Raw genomic sequence first — 17,914 nt, forward strand, 5'->3', positions numbered from 1 at the left:
ACACCGTTGTACTGGCCCCATTCTTATTGCCCGTAAGGCCCGTCTTTTTAGATATACGAGTATGTCGATGGGTTTAACCATTTGAACGCCACGCTAGTGATTATATATTGATTACTTCACAAAATGTTTAGGTTTAACTCTGCCTACCCCTTGCCTGGCTCTTTGGAATGTTCTTAAGACCTATATAACTTTTGGACAAGATGTGATAACTGATAACTAAAGTACGCGTTTAATTTGGATTCTGATCAATACAATGGTAAACTGTGCAATATACATTATTATTATACTAGAATAATTCCGCTGCTATTTTAAAGAAAGTTATTAGATTGATTTATTTTATATTTGACTTGTAAGTGATATTATTTTATACGACATTGTCATTCTTTTATACATTGCGTGTAATATATATAACGAAGCAGCACTTTTTCATAACCCATAAAGGGGCCCGCTGATTACCAGTTCGCCGGACAATATCGGCCTGTAAGTTATTCGCAAAAGCTGACGATCGCGAATAACTGACAGGCCGATATCGTCCGGCGAACTGGTAATCAGTGGGCCCCTTTGTATCGTATAAAATTTATTGCGAGTTTATTCTTTTGCAACGTGCGTTTAGTGGCAAGTGTATGAACTCGCAATAAACACTAATCAATATGTAAACAGGCCCCAAAGTGTAGGCCTGCCACACTTATCCCTATTGACCGTAGGTAATTCCAAATCTTACGCTGTAAACGTACGGTATTTACCGGAGTAAATCTGAAATTTTTACAAATTTAAAAGTTCTACGAAATCTAAATTAACACTTTGTTACTACGAAACCTTTTTCTTGGATGTGATAATATTGGTTTCTGAAATTTTTCTATTGTTGACGATACTGGGAGTTAAAATTTTTGAACTACGATAAGGTGCATCGAAACATTTTTCTTGAATGTAATTGTGTTCATTTCTTAATCGCCAAGGAGCAAGACTTCTTTATTTTTATATTGTTGACGATATTTATCATAGTTAACATTTATCAACTACGATAAGGTGCATTGGGGTAACTTCGATGATGGGGTCATTTTATTAATCAGTAATATCTACTAAACCAGAAAGAAGCATTTCATACTTTGACAACACTTACGCTACTGCGATGCTTACCAAGCTATTTTTAATTTTGAAGAAAAAAAGTGTCTCCAATTTTTCATAGAAATTTTGGGTGTCAGCTTTGTGACTGTCCATACAAAATGTATGTGAAAATGCATCACAAAACTGTACATTTTTTCAGGCACTTTTTTCCCGGTTTTTTCGGAAACAAGGAAATGGTTTTTTTTAATCAGAAATGCCCAGATATTCTTTGTTTTCAACATTAACCCGTGTTCGAAGTTAATCCAATATATGTCAAGTATAGTCAACAGCACTAAATATGTCGTGTTTTTGTAAATAACATATACCCGTCAATATCATGAACTAATCAATTTGTATTAAAAATCTTGCATACACTGTTTTTATATTTTAATTCTATTGAATGATAGCTTAGATTATTTCGCGTAAAACATCACTATTAAGTACATTATTTTTAAGTTTAAAAACATATTGAAAATACGTAATAAATTGTACATTGTACATAGGTATATAAGACTGTTAATTTTATTATGTAGATATATAGTTATTATACATACATAGTATGACATGTTTCTTTTATTTTAAACCTACCTTGTTATTTTTACCCTAAACTCATTAGTCATAATGAAATTCCACTCGAAATTTTCTAAGAACATAAAAATACATTTTTAAATGCAATCATCTCGTCCTTGTCGTGATACGACCTGTAGGAACTTCATATCTTCTATAAGAGAGTTATTTCACTAATTTCGCGAAGAATGTTTACTCTATTTTATCACACATTTTATTCCTTTACAAGTGTATAACGTTGTAGTTGTAGCTACTCGGGAACTGTTCCATAGCCATATATACATTTAACTCTTACACAAACTAGCAACCGAAATCGCCCACCTGTATCGAAATTATCAGGCCAACCAACATTGAAATATATACTTCCGTTTTTCCTCAAGATGTGTTACTCAGTGAAACCTAAACAGCCTATGACGCCCTGTTTCTTTTCTAGGAAGGCCACCACGAGCCAATTATTACACACTGACACCGGACAACAAGTACGCATGCAACGAATGCGAGAAATCATTCCTCTCCCAACCGCTCGTCTCTCAACACTACCGCTTCGTCCATCTCAAAAAACGACCTAGAGAACGAAAATGTCCACACTGTGACGCCAAAGTCCCAGGGTATTTAAGAGCCTATCACTTAGAGGAAGCCCATGGAATACCAGCGCCGACTTGTGGAGTATGTAACAAGAAATTTCGCTTTCCATGCCAAGTCCTGGAGCACCAAAAGAAAGTTCACATGGGAGAGAAAACCGTTAATTGCAAAATGTGTTCAAAAAGCTTCTTCAACAATTTAAGCTTAAGACTGCATATGGCGACGCATAGTAGTGTTAAGAAATATAAATGCGATGAGTGTAACAGGGAGTTTCGGTGGGAGAATAACTTGAAAGATCACGTGAAGATTCATACTGGAGATAAAAGATACACTTGTCCGGTGTGTGATAAGGCGTTTGTACAGAAGTCCACGCTGAAACAGCATGCGCTGAGGAATCATAGAGGAGTCGATGTTCACCATACGAGATAACCTTATTCTAAAATGAAAGTGTCTTGCTAGTTAAGCAACAAAGTATGAAAATATCGTCTTTATATGCCGCGAACACTTGATGCGCGTGAAGACCAATGGCATTTTGCAGCCACGTTATTTAGGTCAAGTGTCAAAATCGGTTTGCATGTCGCGACGGTACAAAGCCTAGGCCTATTGAAAGAGAAGACTAGAAAAAAAGTTACAGTGCTGTAGATCTGAATAATTTGGATTGCCCAAATGTAACCGTGTGTGTGTGGCTCTGAGTTATGTCTCTAAAACTGTGAACAATTAAAACGGAGTGTGAAGTAGATTGAATAAATCAGTTAATTACATTATATGTCATTTTTATTTATTTTTCGCTAGTCGAAGTATCGGTTTTTTTTACAATTGAAAACGTCTATTAAACTGCTTACAAATGAATAAGCCAATCAAGAGCCTCAGGAACCGATGCCATTTCACCTCTCGTTCTTTTCTAGGGCCCAACAACAATTTTACGCTCACATTGGAAGACGACGGTTCCGAAACATACACTTGTGACGAATGCGGTAGTGGCTTCAAGAAACGGAACCACTTTAGCCAACACTACAGGCATGTTCACCTCAAGCTTCGCCCTAAGCTTCGCTCCTGCTATCTCTGCCACCTCAAGGTCCCCGCTCACATGCGAGCGTTTCATCTAGAAACCGTTCATGGCTGGCCGGCCCCCTCCTGCGGCGCTTGCGGCAAGAAATTCGCCTACCCCTTCCAAGTACTAAAGCATCAGAAAGTCGACCACATGGGTGAAAAATCTCACACCTGCGAAGTATGCAGCATGCAATTCGCTTCGAAATACAGATTGAGCCAGCACGCTATCAAGCATACGGAGCTGCGAAAACACAAGTGCACGTTCTGTGGGAAGGCGTTTAGATGGAGGAACAACTTGAAAACGCATATCATGATACATTTGGATGATAGGTCGTTTGTGTGTCCGGTGTGTGGGGAGGGTTTCGTTCAACAGAGCAGTTTGAAGTATCACATGTCTAAACGACATCCTGATACATCGTAATCTTTAGGGTAAGCAAGAGAATCTTTTGGGTACCGCGCCGGCGAATGTTGAAACCCGTTCGAATCCGGCCTTAGGCACTGGAAGCCTTGGTCACTTTCTTGCGTATACAGTTTATAAGCTAGGAAAGATTATTCTATAAAGTGAAGAAGTACTAATAAATCTAATAATATCGTAGACGTAACGTATTGATAAACCTCATGGTAACACGATGATATTTCTGGCCTCGAACGTCAGGTGCAATTTAAAGTTTCTTCTTGTAAAAACATTTTGGTAATTAGCCCAGGGGTGGTGCACTGAAGCGCCGTAGACAGTAAAGAGGGGCGCCAAGAGGCAATCCTCCTTCCTCACCATGTTACCTATTTCGAATAGGCTAGCTAGGTTAGAGCGACGCGCTTAAATTTTAAATGTGCTACTGACGCGAACTGACAAAGATTGGTAACCCCTGCATTAGATCATAGATGCATAGGCATTTATTATCGCAAATATAACTGTAAATATCACGTAATAACATTTACACACTAGACATAACAGTGTTGTGTTATGCATAGTGTGTAGTGTGTAAATGTTATCATTAATGTCAAATTTCTATGAACATATTATGTCGTTTATGATGAGATAATGACGCCTTTTCACTTTGTTCTATTCAAGTCGGTGCGAAGTTAGACGGATTCTAGTTTTGTATATTTTTGAATATTTTATTGTTTTAATTTTTGAGAATACAAAAAGCTATGTTAATGATTGATTTTAATGATTTTAGCTTGCTCTTACTGCAGTCTGAGGAATCTGAGTTTACACATTTGACAGTTGTCTATTGAAGTTTGAAGTGATGTGGCTAACAATAAGACGTATCGGTTTATAAATCTAGCGATTATAAACGAATTAGTCGAATCGATTTAACTGCCGAGTTTTGCATGTTTGTATTATTTATTTGTATTGTTTCGTTTGTATTATTAATTAACCTTTTTTTAACATCGTAATTAATTGTCATTATTCTGATTTTGTTTGAAATGTATCGTTTATTATTATATAATCGATTTTTATCAACTTACGGAAATATTATATGAAACTAAACGACTCTGCCACAACACTGTTTAAAAAAAAAGATAGGTGACATAACTGTTTGCGTGATAAATTATTATAGTAGAATATTCAATAACTAAGATCTAAAAAAATGAAACATATGTTATGTTTCAGAAAAGCGAAATATGGCTTATGGCTTAGTATTACGGGATTTTATTTATAATTTCAATGGGACATGCGTTTTTATTTTCTACGCGCATTTTCTTGTGACAAATGTGTGAACTTAGATCTCCCCAACTATACTATAACATCTATTAGATGTTATATTTTAATGATACTATATTGTCAAGGATATTGATAGTGATATTGTACTAGCATAAACGTATAATGTTTTAGTTTAGTTTTTTTTCAATAAAAACTTAAGATGCGTATGCAGTTAAGTTTCATTTAAAAATCTTTTTCTATGGCTTTACCTTTAGCCGCTCACGAATAAAAACATGCCAAGACACTGCAATTTTGATTGTTAAAATTAAATATATAATAGAATGGCAGACCTTTAAATTACAGCCATCTGGGTGGCTAGAGAATAGGTCCTAAACCTAAGAAGTCCTTGGGAGTGCCATTCATATTTGAAAAAGTATAATGTGGTCTCAGGACTTCAACAAACCAGAGGGTAATATTAAATTTTTATTTTTATTTATTTTATTTTCTTTATTTAGAAACAAACAGTCTCTTATATTGATAAATTGTTACAATATAGGGTAATAGTCTTATAGACCTACAGTTTCCTTAAATATAGTATGAAAACCATATAACCTAAATATATATAATTACTAAACTAAACCTGAAATTCTAAGTTGCCAAATTGAAGTAACAAATAATGCTCGTACATCCTAACAAAAATAAAAGCAAAGATGAAGTACATTGCAATAACACTAATAACAAACAATAATTGTAATTAAAGTTAACTATCTAATTTAAGTCCATTAATACATTTCAATGTAAGTTGTTTGAAACTACCGAACTTTTCACTGAAAATATCTACATTTTGAAACTTATCATCATACATCCTGCATGCTCTTCCAATGAAACCGTTTCTCGCATATGCGGTTCGACTACGAGGAATATAAAAGAGGTTCTTCTTTCTACATGTTCTTTTAATTAACTTCGTGAATAATTTAACCAATTAAATTGACGCGCCATAATTAATAATAAATAGGGTTAGAACTATTTATTTCTCGATGATTTTCACGAATCTAAAGGATTCTATTGAGTAACTATGAATTATCGTCAGTTCAAAACTATAACAGTTTTAACCCTTAGAACGCCACACGCGCCATGCGCGACCCGTCATCATGCCCCTTGGCGGAACGCCCCAACTGACCCGAAATAGCCGCGCGCGCCAGTTGACGATGTTTGCGGTCAAAGGGTAAAGGGTAAGCACACAGCTTATCATCAGCGCCAACCTTTATGTCGGTTTACCAATAAACCAACGCTTACGACTAACCTATGCTAAGCTTCTTTCACCTACGAATCAAACGCGACCGTTCACATCCACAGTTACTATTGATATTCGAAATGTCTAAGCACGATGATATACTAATGAAGTTCGCACTCACTTAGTCATAAAATTCTTTTTTAGGCGAAGAAATGGAACACGCGAATAAGGAACGAAAAGCGGTTTGCGAAATAACGCAAAACGACAACGGAGACGAAATATTCACGTGCCTCACTTGCGGACGGACGTACAACGCCAAGCACCGCTTCACGCAACATTACAAACACATACACATGAAACTTAAGAATAAGACTTTTCCTTGTAAAATCTGTGGCATCCAGCTGTTTCCTCATAGGAGATACGCCCATTTGGAAACCGCCCATGGCCGTCCTGCTCCCACATGTAACATCTGTGGAAGAAAATTCACTGCACCGCACTTGGTGTTGCACCATCAGAGACAAACTCACATGGGTGAAAGGAACCACAAATGCGACATTTGCAGTAAAACATTCTTCAATAAAGCGTATTTGAAGAAGCATCAGATAACCCACTCGGATGTGAGGGATTACGCGTGCGATGTGTGCGGGAAAAAGTTTAGATGGAAAAAGAATTTGGCGTCGCACATGGATATGCATAACGACCTGCGGAGATTCGTGTGTCCGCATTGCGGCGATGCTTTCGTTCAGCACAGTAGTCTGGCTTGGCACGTCACTAAACGGCATCCTACGAATGTCTTATAAATAAATAAAATAAAATGCTGTTACTATAAACTAGCTTAACTCTAATAGAAATTAAAATAATGAATATCAATTAAGATTAATATTATCATTTCCGTTTCTCGTTCTGATGAACAGATAGGCAATGCCTGAAAACATGACTATTTGGGTTCTCACTTATCATACTCAGGATGTAATTTTTGGAGCTTCTAATAGCTTCCCAACAGGAGGCTACTCTGGCTCTGAGGATCGCGAAGAAGTCAGGTGCACTACAGTATCTAGGCATTTTGAACAGGATACGATAGGCATCATTATATTGTACCCTGATGCTAATGCCCTTGAGACCATTCTTAATAATTAAACATTATTCGTCACTCGTCTTTAGTATATTTATAGGCGTTAGGACATCATCATTTTGTAAAGAATAAAATTTTGAGAGTGACTCTAGCACATGACTTATAGTGCTTAATAACATTTTCGTTTTCTTTGATTCCTGATGAAACCCCAATTTTATGGAAAAAAGGGTATTGATATTTGTAAACTATTTCCGACAAAGGGTTTATAATTCTTGAACAAAATCGCCTTTACTAAATAACATAAGTTATTTGAAAATCCAAGTAATGTTCCGTCCCGTAAACACCATCGTTTGTCCCGATGACTCTCAGAATCCTTACGATATCTTTCTCTTCTAGGTCTTAATCGCGAAGAGGTTAGTAAAGAATATGCTCAGTTCTGCAAGGTCCTCGTCACTCAGGAAGGAAAGAACAAATACGCCTGCACTCTTTGCGTTAAACAATTCGACGTGCGAAAGCGCTTAAACGAGCACTACAAGACCGTGCACTTGCGATTGTATCCGACGAAAAAAACGCGCCCCTGTGTCATTTGCAAAGAGGAAGTGATACCCAGAAACAGATGGAGGCACATGGAGGAACGCCACGGGTGGCACGCCCCAACTTGCCCCGACTGCGGCAGAAAATTCTCCTACCCTTTCCAAGTGCCCGTACATCAGAGAGAGGTCCACAACCGTCTGGAGAACCTAACATATGTATGCGAGAAGTGCGGTGACAAGTTTCCCAGCATGCCAGGGCTAAGACAGCATGAAATTAAGCATTCAAATGTAAGGAATTACAAGTGTGATCAATGCCCAAAGGCATTTAAAACTATCACTTATTTGAGACAACATTTGGTTCGACATTCGGGTGTCAAAGGACATATCTGTAACGAGTGTGGCGCGGCCTTCTATAACTACAAGGATTTGTACTCGCACGTCACTGGAAAGCATGTTATTGAGAAGAATTTCAAATGTCAGTTTTGCTCCAAAGCCTTCAAAACTCGAAGACTGTTGAATATCCACGAGAAAATACACACGGGAGATAAAAAACACAAGTGCCCTGTGTGCGAAAAGGCGTATGTGCAGTCAAACAACTTGAAGTATCACATTAAGAGGCATCATCCGGAAAAAGTTGTTGAAACTGAAAAGCAACCAATATAAGGGCTACAATGATTATAATGAATGCAAAAACTAAAAATGTTTTTTTTTTTCTTAGGTCATTCCTTGAGTAGATGCTATAATCTGTATTTTATTCCTTACTGTTCGACAAATTTTGTTCATTATTATTTTTAGAAATACAGTTTACCTTCTTTGTAACTAATTTTTATTTATATCATACAGAGTGCATGGGAAAACACGAATGATTTTAACGGCCTATTCGTGATTATATTTGAGAAGGGTCTTTTCAAAAGGGCTTATTTACATGAGAACTAAGACTAAACGTGATATAAAGTAAAGATAAAGTTAAGTTTCAGAGATCACTAGATTTCTTAACTGAAAACTGTTAAGTTTCAGAGATACTATCTTCCTTTTTTAAATTCAGTTGTTAGTATGTTAGGGTAACATCAAATAATTTTTTGGGTTAATAATTTCTCGGTCGACTCATATTAACCCAAACACAGTTGTCAAAAATATTTCTTGACAAATATAGGTAAGACAGCGTTCGTAAAAATGCCTTACTGTTAGGAATCAGGCGGTATAGTACTTTTTACATTGGCATATACAAACAATAAACAATACAATACAACAAATCTGTTTCCAATATTTTAGTCTCTTGACAATTCCGCATCTTTACAATATCTTATTCTATTCTAGGGCTACCTTCAAATCTAAAACCAGACGTCTCACAATTCTACGAAGTAAAAAATATGAAGGATGGAACTAAATACACTTGCACTATCTGCGACCACGAATTCAAAACGTTTAACCACTGGCACCTCCACTACTTTAAAGATCATCTCAAGAAGAAGAGACATCCTTGCGTCATATGTCATAAGGTGTATGCGCCTTGGCAAAGATGGAAACACATGGAGGAGCATGGATGGGAACCTCCTTCATGTAATGCTTGCGGGAAGAAATTTTCCGCCCCGTATCAAGTCGTTGCCCACCAGAGGCAATTCCACATGGGAGAAAAGAATTATAAGTGCGAACATTGCGGAAAAACGTTCTCCAACCTCAAAAATTTAAAACAACATATCTCGACGCATTCCAAAGTGAACGAATTTAAATGCGAATACTGCTCGAAGGAATTTAAATCGGCCAAGTATCTGAGATTACATGCGAAAATACATTTAAATGAGAAGAAATACGTGTGCTCGGTCTGTGACAAACCGTATATTCAGTTAAGCAATCTAAAATGGCACATTAGAAAGCATCATCAAGATGTTGATGATGAATCTAGTAAAATAATTAAACATTTAGGAAGTTAAGAACCAATAATTGATCGATAACGATATTTGTCTAATGCTTTGATTTATTTTTTGCACAATTTTATAACAAATAAGTTTACGCTGTTAATTTTGATTTTAATTACACTTTTAGGAAGAATGTTGTGCGTTTCTTTTCCAATAGCTTCACTGCTATAAACCCTTCGTTAGTAATTTAACGGTCATGACCACCAACAGGAACTGGCATCTGCTATACCTTATGCCTAGTTATTAGTATTACGTAATAGGTAGTTAAATATTAAACATTAATATAATGTGTTTTTTTAACGCTCTTGCAACGTCCCTTGGCGCTACGTACTATGGCGTACATTTTCTAAGTAACCTTCAACATTTCCAGTACGGTTTGCTAGCTTATGCCAGAGATATTGGCATATGCATGACGTACCTGGGTTCGCCATCTGTCGCGTTCAAAAGGTTTTAACTTTGCTTGCATACTTAACGTTAATCAAAAATGTTGGTGATTGACGATCTGCATTGATTTACAAGCGATGATGAAATCTAAAATGTAAGTGAATAACTATTAAGAAAATACCTTCATAGGTTGCGTTGGTCATACAATAATTTCAGGAGAACTAGGAGGCTTTCTTGGCTTTAGAAATACTTTTACATCTTGCTGCTTATGTGTATAATAGACATAATATGTTGCCATCCCGAATATATATATATATATATAGCTGTAACATTAGAGGAACATACAAATGTGACAAACGTTATGACAGCAGATCCTCACAATCTGTCCTTCTATTCTAGGGAAGCCCCCAGGATCAAAGCCAAAAAGAGAAGTGGCTGAATACTGCGACGTAAAGGACAAAGAAGACGGAACTAAATCATACGCTTGCTCTATCTGCGACCGCGAATACAAGAATTGGAACAACTGGCTGCAACACTATAACCATGTCCATCTCAAACTTAAAAAGAAGACGCATCCTTGCGTCCTATGCCATGAGGAACTAATACCCAGGCACCGCTGGAGTCACATGGAACAACAGCACGGCTGGAAAGCCCCAACATGCGACGCTTGCGGGAAAAAATTCTCATACCCACACCAAGTACTTAAACATCAGAAGCATTACCATATGGGGGAAAAGAACCACACGTGCGAGCAATGCGGCCAAGGCTTCTCCGATATCAAAAATTTAAAACAGCACATGTTCAAGCATTCCGATGTTAGAGACTTTAAATGCCAATTTTGCTCGAAGGCGTTCAAAACGGCCAAGTATCTGCGGTTGCATGTAAAGATACACTTGAATGATAAGAGATGTGTGTGTCCGGTGTGCCAGGAAGCGTTTGTGCAGACAGCCAGTCTTAAATATCATATGTCGAAGCGGCATCCTGATTATATTCGGTAGTCAGTTAAGAACCTTCAAGCCTGGAAGCGTATAAACATGGAGACGTTCTTTCAAAAAGGGAAGGCAATTTTTTCCTATATTACTGTCAATAGTTAGAGTGATTATAGCAGCATTCTCTCCGTGGGTGTCGTAACTGTCGTAAGAGACGACTAAGGGATTAGGGCTGAAGTGTGTTTTATGAAACACTTAGCTCTGAAACGCTGACAAGTAGTCTCCAAAAAGAAGGAAAACTAATTATAAACCTGCGTCCAAACCGGCACCACACGTACTGACTTGTCATTCCTGTGGATTATGTCAGGGAGGAAAGAGAGGGTGGTACGGGTTCTGGGCAAGCCCGTGTTGCCATAAAGTCGTCTGTCCAAGGCGCAGCAGCATCCGCGGAGAGGGCACTTCGCCCACCTGCCGTGCAAGTGGGACATAACACGGGGAGTGGCAGTTACCGGTTATAAATCCGCACGAATAGGCGTCGCATGTGCGGGCGCCAGCGGCCACTCCCGACAGTAGAAGGATCCATCGAAGATCCACCTGCGAAAACTGCGACTGCGCACAAGATCTGCGCAAAACATACAATATTGACGCGGAACTCAACAGGTTAAACGTCGATATTGCAGCTTTACAGGAGACCAGAATTGAGGATGAAGGCTCTTTGCGAGAAGCTAACTACACTTTTTACTGGAAGGGCAAGAGTTCTACGGAAACACGGGAGCATGGGGTAGGATTTGCGGTCCGTATTTTAATTGTTGATATTGCTAAGTACGTCACAAAATTTGTTTTAACTACATAAATTAATGAAATTGGTAACTAAAATAATAACTATATTTTAGTTAAGAATAGATATGTACTTTACCAGTTACTATGTATGTTCAAAATAGAGTTGCGTAACAAAAATATGCTTCCAAATTGGTTTTGTTTAATTTAATTATACCTCCCGAATTGGATCTGAATAGATTCCAAAAAAACTCTGTCACTGTCATTTCAACATACGATTACCGAAATTTTACGCTATGGATATTCATATTAATTAAAAAAAACTTCTAATTTGATATTTATATACCCGGGAGACATTTCATTCGTCTATTTGCATTGCATACTCAGTCGACAGAGAGGCAGATAACAATATTTCGATGTTCGCGGTAACTGAGGAGATAATAGTTTAATTACGAAACGAAATACCTACGTTTGCTTGAATCCCAATACTAATGTTAATTCTCTTTAGAATTACAAGTGCGTCCAAGTGCTTACGACCGGTCTGGCCTAGTGGGTAGTGACCCTGCCTATGACGCTGATGGTCCCGGGTTCAAATCCTGGTAAGAGCATATATTTGTGTGATGAACACGGATACGGTTTCTAAGTCATGGGTGTTTTCTGTGTATTTAAGTATTTATATATATTATATATATCGTTGTCTAGGTACCTACAACACAAGCCTTATTGAGCTTACTGTGGGACTTAGTCAATTTGTGTAATAATGTCCTATAATATTTATTTATTATTATTTATTTAAGTGCAAGGTAGAGTGAACATACATACCAAAAATAATGACTACGTCACCCATTTTTTTTTCTTTATTTAGAAACAAACAGTCTCTTATAAATTATTACAACAATATACATATATTACACAATATATATATATATATATATATATATATATATATATATATTTACAATATAGGGTAATCTGACTTATAGACGTAGTTTCCTTAACCTTTCGAGACCTGTGGGCTCCCTGGGTAGCCAGCTTCTAAAACCAATGATGGAATGTCGCTATATGTATTTGTCCGGGTCTCGAAAGCATAATACCATACGATATAACTTATGTAAGTACGAAACTAGAAATATAATTTCTGAGTTGCCTTATCGAAGTTACATAAAAAAACTCGTACAACCGAACCAAAAAATAGATAAATTGTAATAACAAACAAAAAATTCGGTTAAAGTTTTTTTTTATTTTACCCCCGCCTTACCCTCGGTGACGTAGTATATGCCAAGACACACTCCCCTCAGAGCATTCAAATTCATGCCTGAGTGTAAAAGAATAGGTATACATTGATAAATTTAAAGTGATCTGCGCTGCGCTCCGCTGGTTTGCGATGGCCTTTACTTGTACTTGTAGTACGATCTACTATTATTTAAATTACATATATTAAGTACCTTCATTAGAAGAGTCCTTTAAAATTAAAGCTACCTACGTGAAATTATAATTATAATAAAATTAACTTGTTATATGTTAATAGATCTCTATCAAAATTAGATTACATTTAAAAAAGATTATTTTGATTTTAACCTTTTTGAAAAAAAAAAGTTTAGTTCTGTTTAATTTATAATATGACAAACAAATCCTTATTATAGCCGTTTGATTTGTAGCTGGCCCCGACGGGCTAATCCTTTGTCTATTGTTAAGTAAAACAGGCACGTGCGACTACCTGCAAAATAAGGGTCGTATAATTCTAACCTCTAAAGCTTTCCGATAACGCGCCTTTATTACGCATGTTGAGGACACATTTTAAACTGGTTCTGTAGCGTTCGACTCGCCGAAACTCAGTAACCCTAGAGGCCACACAAGAAATCGCAAATTATTTTTACATTTGTTAATTTTGAATCTTATTGCAATTCCTATAGGAGTTGTAATTCAATAACCGGTTGAAATGACCGGACCATTTTTATGCAGGTAGTAGCACGTGCGGTTTTGCTTAACAATATACAAAGGATTAGCCCGTCGGGGCCAACTACAAATCGAACGACTATACCTCCGTGGTATCAGCTGTTTCTGTTCTATTATATCTGGTATAAAATTACCTAATTAGCACGTGCGGTTTTGCTTAACAATAGACAAAGGATTAGCCCGTCGGGGCCAGCTACAAATCGAACGACTATACCTCCTTGGTATCAGCTGTTTCTGTTCTGTTGTATCTGGTATAAAATTACCTAATATATTACCATTTCAGGAAGATTATTTCAGGAGATAAAATGTAACGTTTGCAACTAAGAGGTATCAAATTGTCGGTTGTAAATAAGGTTGATTACAAATTGAAGCTTTATGGAAATAGCGTCTTATTGACAACCGACAATAAGTACCATTTTGATTGCAAACGGCACAAATATAAACCTTACAAGGTTAAAATTAAGAGGATTACTTTGACAGGGTACGCCATAATTTAAGCACTTTGCGTTATTTGCGGGACAATAACTGACGACATTCTTGTTGCTAGAAGGGTTGTAACTTATAATAAGTGCGTGCGTTTTAATAAATGATGAGCGCTTACACAGCATGTGTAAACAACAATGTTTGAACACTGCACCAAAAAACACTACCATATGGCATAACAAAGCCCCTCACAAATTGTTCATTCTTTTTTAGGGTTGGCCAGCGAGTACATAAAATTCTGCACCTTGATTGAAGAAGATGAATCAATAGCCTTCAATTGCAATATTTGCGATAAGAATTTCAAGAAAAAGATGCTCTTCCGCCAGCACTTCTTAACAGTACATCTAAAGTTAACGAAGAAGTGGAGGGCTTGTGCCATATGCAAAGTGCAGGTGTCTCCCTATTTGAAGTACAGGCATATGGAAGAGGTCCATGGTCGGAAGGCCCTTACATGCGGTGCGTGTGGAAAAAAATTCCCCTTCCAGAACCGACTTGAATGGCATCAAAGAGTTCATCACATGGGCGAAAAGGATTATAAATGCGAAAACTGCGACATGGCTTTCAGTACTCGGCAGAGACTCCTCAGGCATTCTGCTAAACATTCCAATAAAAGGCCCTATATATGCGAGTACTGTTTTAAGCCGTACAAGACTGCGAAGGCTCTTAATGCTCACACGAAGAATCACTCGGATGAAGCAAGATATACTTGCGGAATATGCGCTGATACGTTTGTGACGAATGGTATTTTGAAGTACCACTTGCATCAAGCACATCAATGCTGATAATGATTCGTCCCTATATTGAATCACAACAAGTGATTGTTAATAGGTTTTTGTCAGGAAAAAATGTGTTGCTTTAAATACCAACATTTCTACTAAAACTCGATTGTTAATCCCATAGCTACTAATAGTTTGATATCTAGATTCTTTTGACATACTTTTTGCTATTTATTAGGGCCTACGCTAGCTGACGCGGACGTCCGCCACGTGCGCACGCACGCGGGTGCTATTTGTAGGTGAAATCCGCCGGACGCGTCCGCTTCAGTTAGCATTGCTACTGCATACTATTTTTCATTAACCCGCTTGTCCGCTCCGTGCACCCGCGCCAGCTAGCGTAGGCCCTTATGTAACTAAAGTATCTTCATCGTAATTGAATGTTCAGTTAAGAAAAATCCTGTATTACTATTATGTACAATGCTATGGCTTATTCTATACTTTTTGAACTACAATAAATTGTCTTGACTGTAATGGTATTTGTTCATTTATGGAACATGTAACAAGCACTTTCGGCTGTTGAGAGCATCTTCGGCTTTTTACATTGAATGAAGGGTTTTTAGATTTTTTCGATCCTGCCTGTGATCTTGGCGAATTTTACTCACCAAGATCACAGGCAGGATCGAAAAAATGTTTTTTTCTAGGAGAACTTTAGTATAGGTCTGCGTCAACCATTTAGATGATGCGTTTGGCAAAAAAAGTTTATGGTCAGCTACGCACCGGCTAAAAGCTTGGTTGTTTGAAGCATACTTGTATTACGTTAACCTTTTGAACGCCAGACGGCGAAGGAATTATGCCGTGCTGCGGACGCCAGGCGACCGCGCCTACCCTTACGTATTCACTTGGGTTCTATTGCCTAGGTAATTAAGGTGATGACATTTTGATTAAAACACAAAAAATGAAAAATGTTTTACTTGTTAATAATACAGGGTTTAATTGTAAAGGTTGGAGTCTTCTAGTAAGTATAAAATACCTGTGACAGAAGACCCCGCTCTTTCATAACAACACGTGTAGAACTTAATTAACAAATATAAACAACAAGCAGTTTTGCTGACTAAAAAGAACAAATATAACTATCTTGATATTTATAATATCAATACATTTAATTTTACTAATACATTTAACTACAAATATCTCAATTCTGCAATGGAATTCCGCTTGGTGCCTGTAGTGTCCCTAGGATACCCAGAAGTTTAGGATTAGAGTTACTACGGGACTTGGCTCCAACGCGCACCACCACTCCTGTCAACGCCCGATGAGGAACTGTCTACCCTCACCTGCGTTAGGTGTGACGTATGCGCCAGAAATAAGACAGCAACAAGTGCCCATAGAATGAAATGAAGTACATAGAAATACCTATCTAATGGCCTAATTCTCAACTCTGTTGGTTTTTGGACTAGCGGAACAGAGAAAATAACCAATGCGTACCCTCCTTTATATTTCTGTATGGTGCGGAAACCTAGACTCGGCGAGTACTCGTAGTAAGCATTGATGCATTTGAGATGTGGTGTGGTGTTGGCGCAAGATTCCATGAACGGCGCGCCGCACCAATGCGTCAATCCTGAAGGAATTAAGTCTTGTGCCACTTACCATTATCAACCATGTTATAAAGGTAATATGCATTATTTCGTCCCTAGAACAATACTTTTCTCAGTGTCAACAGAATGTCAAAAATATTTGGTAGATTTGCGAGATCTCGCAATATACTGAGATCTTGCGAGATTGGACCTCTTGAATCTTGCTAATACCGAGATCAATGATTATGCTGTAAGATTGCACTCCCTAAAAGATCCTTATCAAGATAAGATTTAAAAAATATGATTTTAACATTTTAAAAAACATTGAATTCTGTTTGAATTATAATATAACAACCAAATTCTTATTACCTCCTTGGTATCAAAATGTTCGATTTAGTATAAAATTACCTAATATTTTACCATTTCAAGAAGAATACAAGGTTCAAGTGATAAAAGGGGAATTTAGAGGATTAATTAGACAGCGTACGCCATTATTTAAGCACTTAGCGTTATTGGCGGGACAATAACGAACGACGTTCTTGTCGCTTGCAGAGTTATAACTTATAATAAGTGCGTGCGTTTATAATATAAATGACAAAGCGCATACAGCGCATGTGTAAACAACTATGTACGAAAACTGCACCAAAAAACACTACCACATGGCATAACAAAGCTCCTCACAAATTGTTCATTCTTTTTTAGGATTTGCCAGCGAGTACACAAAATTCTGCACCTTGACTGAAGAAGATGAATCAATAGCCTTCAAGTGCAATGTTTGCGACAAGAATTTCAAGAGTAAGATGCTTTTCCGCCAGCACTTCTTAAAAGTACATCTAAAGTTAACGAAGAAGAGGATCCCTTGTGTCATATGCAAAGTGCAGGTGTCTCCCTATTTGAAGTACAGGCATATGGAAGAGGCCCACGGTTGGAAGGCCATTACATGTGGTGCGTGCGGAAAAAAATTCCCGTTCCAGAACAGACTTGAATGGCATCAAAGAGTTCATCACATGGGCGAAAAGGATTATAAATGCGAAAACTGCGACATGGCTTTCAGTACTCGGCAGAGACTCCTAAGGCATTCTGCTAAACATTCCAATGAAAGGCCCTATATATGCGAGTACTGTTTTAAGCCGTACAAGACTGCGAAGGCTCTTAATGCTCACACGAAGAATCACTCTGATGAAGCAAGATATACTTGCGGAATATGCGCTGATACGTTTGTGACGAATGGAAGTTTGAAGTACCACATGCATCAGGAACATCAATGCTCATAATCATTCGTCCAATATTTTGAAATGCTTTTTGCTGTTTATTATGGAACTAAAGTACCTTCACCATAATTGCATGTTCATTTATGAAGCATTATCAATACTCAATATTTTATTGCAAATT

The 17,914-nt window shown here is 37.5% G+C and overlaps 1 protein-coding gene across 13 annotated transcripts in view; it reads left to right on the top strand.

Moving 5' to 3' along the window:
- The window catches only part of LOC133531550 (zinc finger protein 852-like), a 119,234-nt gene that overhangs the window by 20,188 nt on the left and 81,132 nt on the right, over window positions 1-17,914 (top strand). The window contains exon 7 of one of the 13 annotated variants that reach the window (XM_061869839.1): window positions 6,387-7,011. The exons of 10 other annotated variants lie outside the window; for them this stretch is intronic. In XM_061869839.1, the coding sequence (XP_061725823.1) occupies window positions 6,387-6,982 (596 nt within the window). In that variant the 3' untranslated portion in view covers window positions 6,983-7,011. Of the gene's footprint in view, window positions 1-2,104; window positions 3,015-3,158; window positions 5,176-6,386; window positions 7,012-17,914 lie in introns of those variants that run through there. 2 more of the 13 variants (XM_061869840.1, XM_061869842.1) reach the window with 2 other exon arrangements.

Source organism: Cydia pomonella, chromosome 25 (assembly GCF_033807575.1).
Source record: "Cydia pomonella isolate Wapato2018A chromosome 25, ilCydPomo1, whole genome shotgun sequence".
NCBI classification, from domain to species: domain Eukaryota; kingdom Metazoa; phylum Arthropoda; class Insecta; order Lepidoptera; family Tortricidae; genus Cydia; species Cydia pomonella.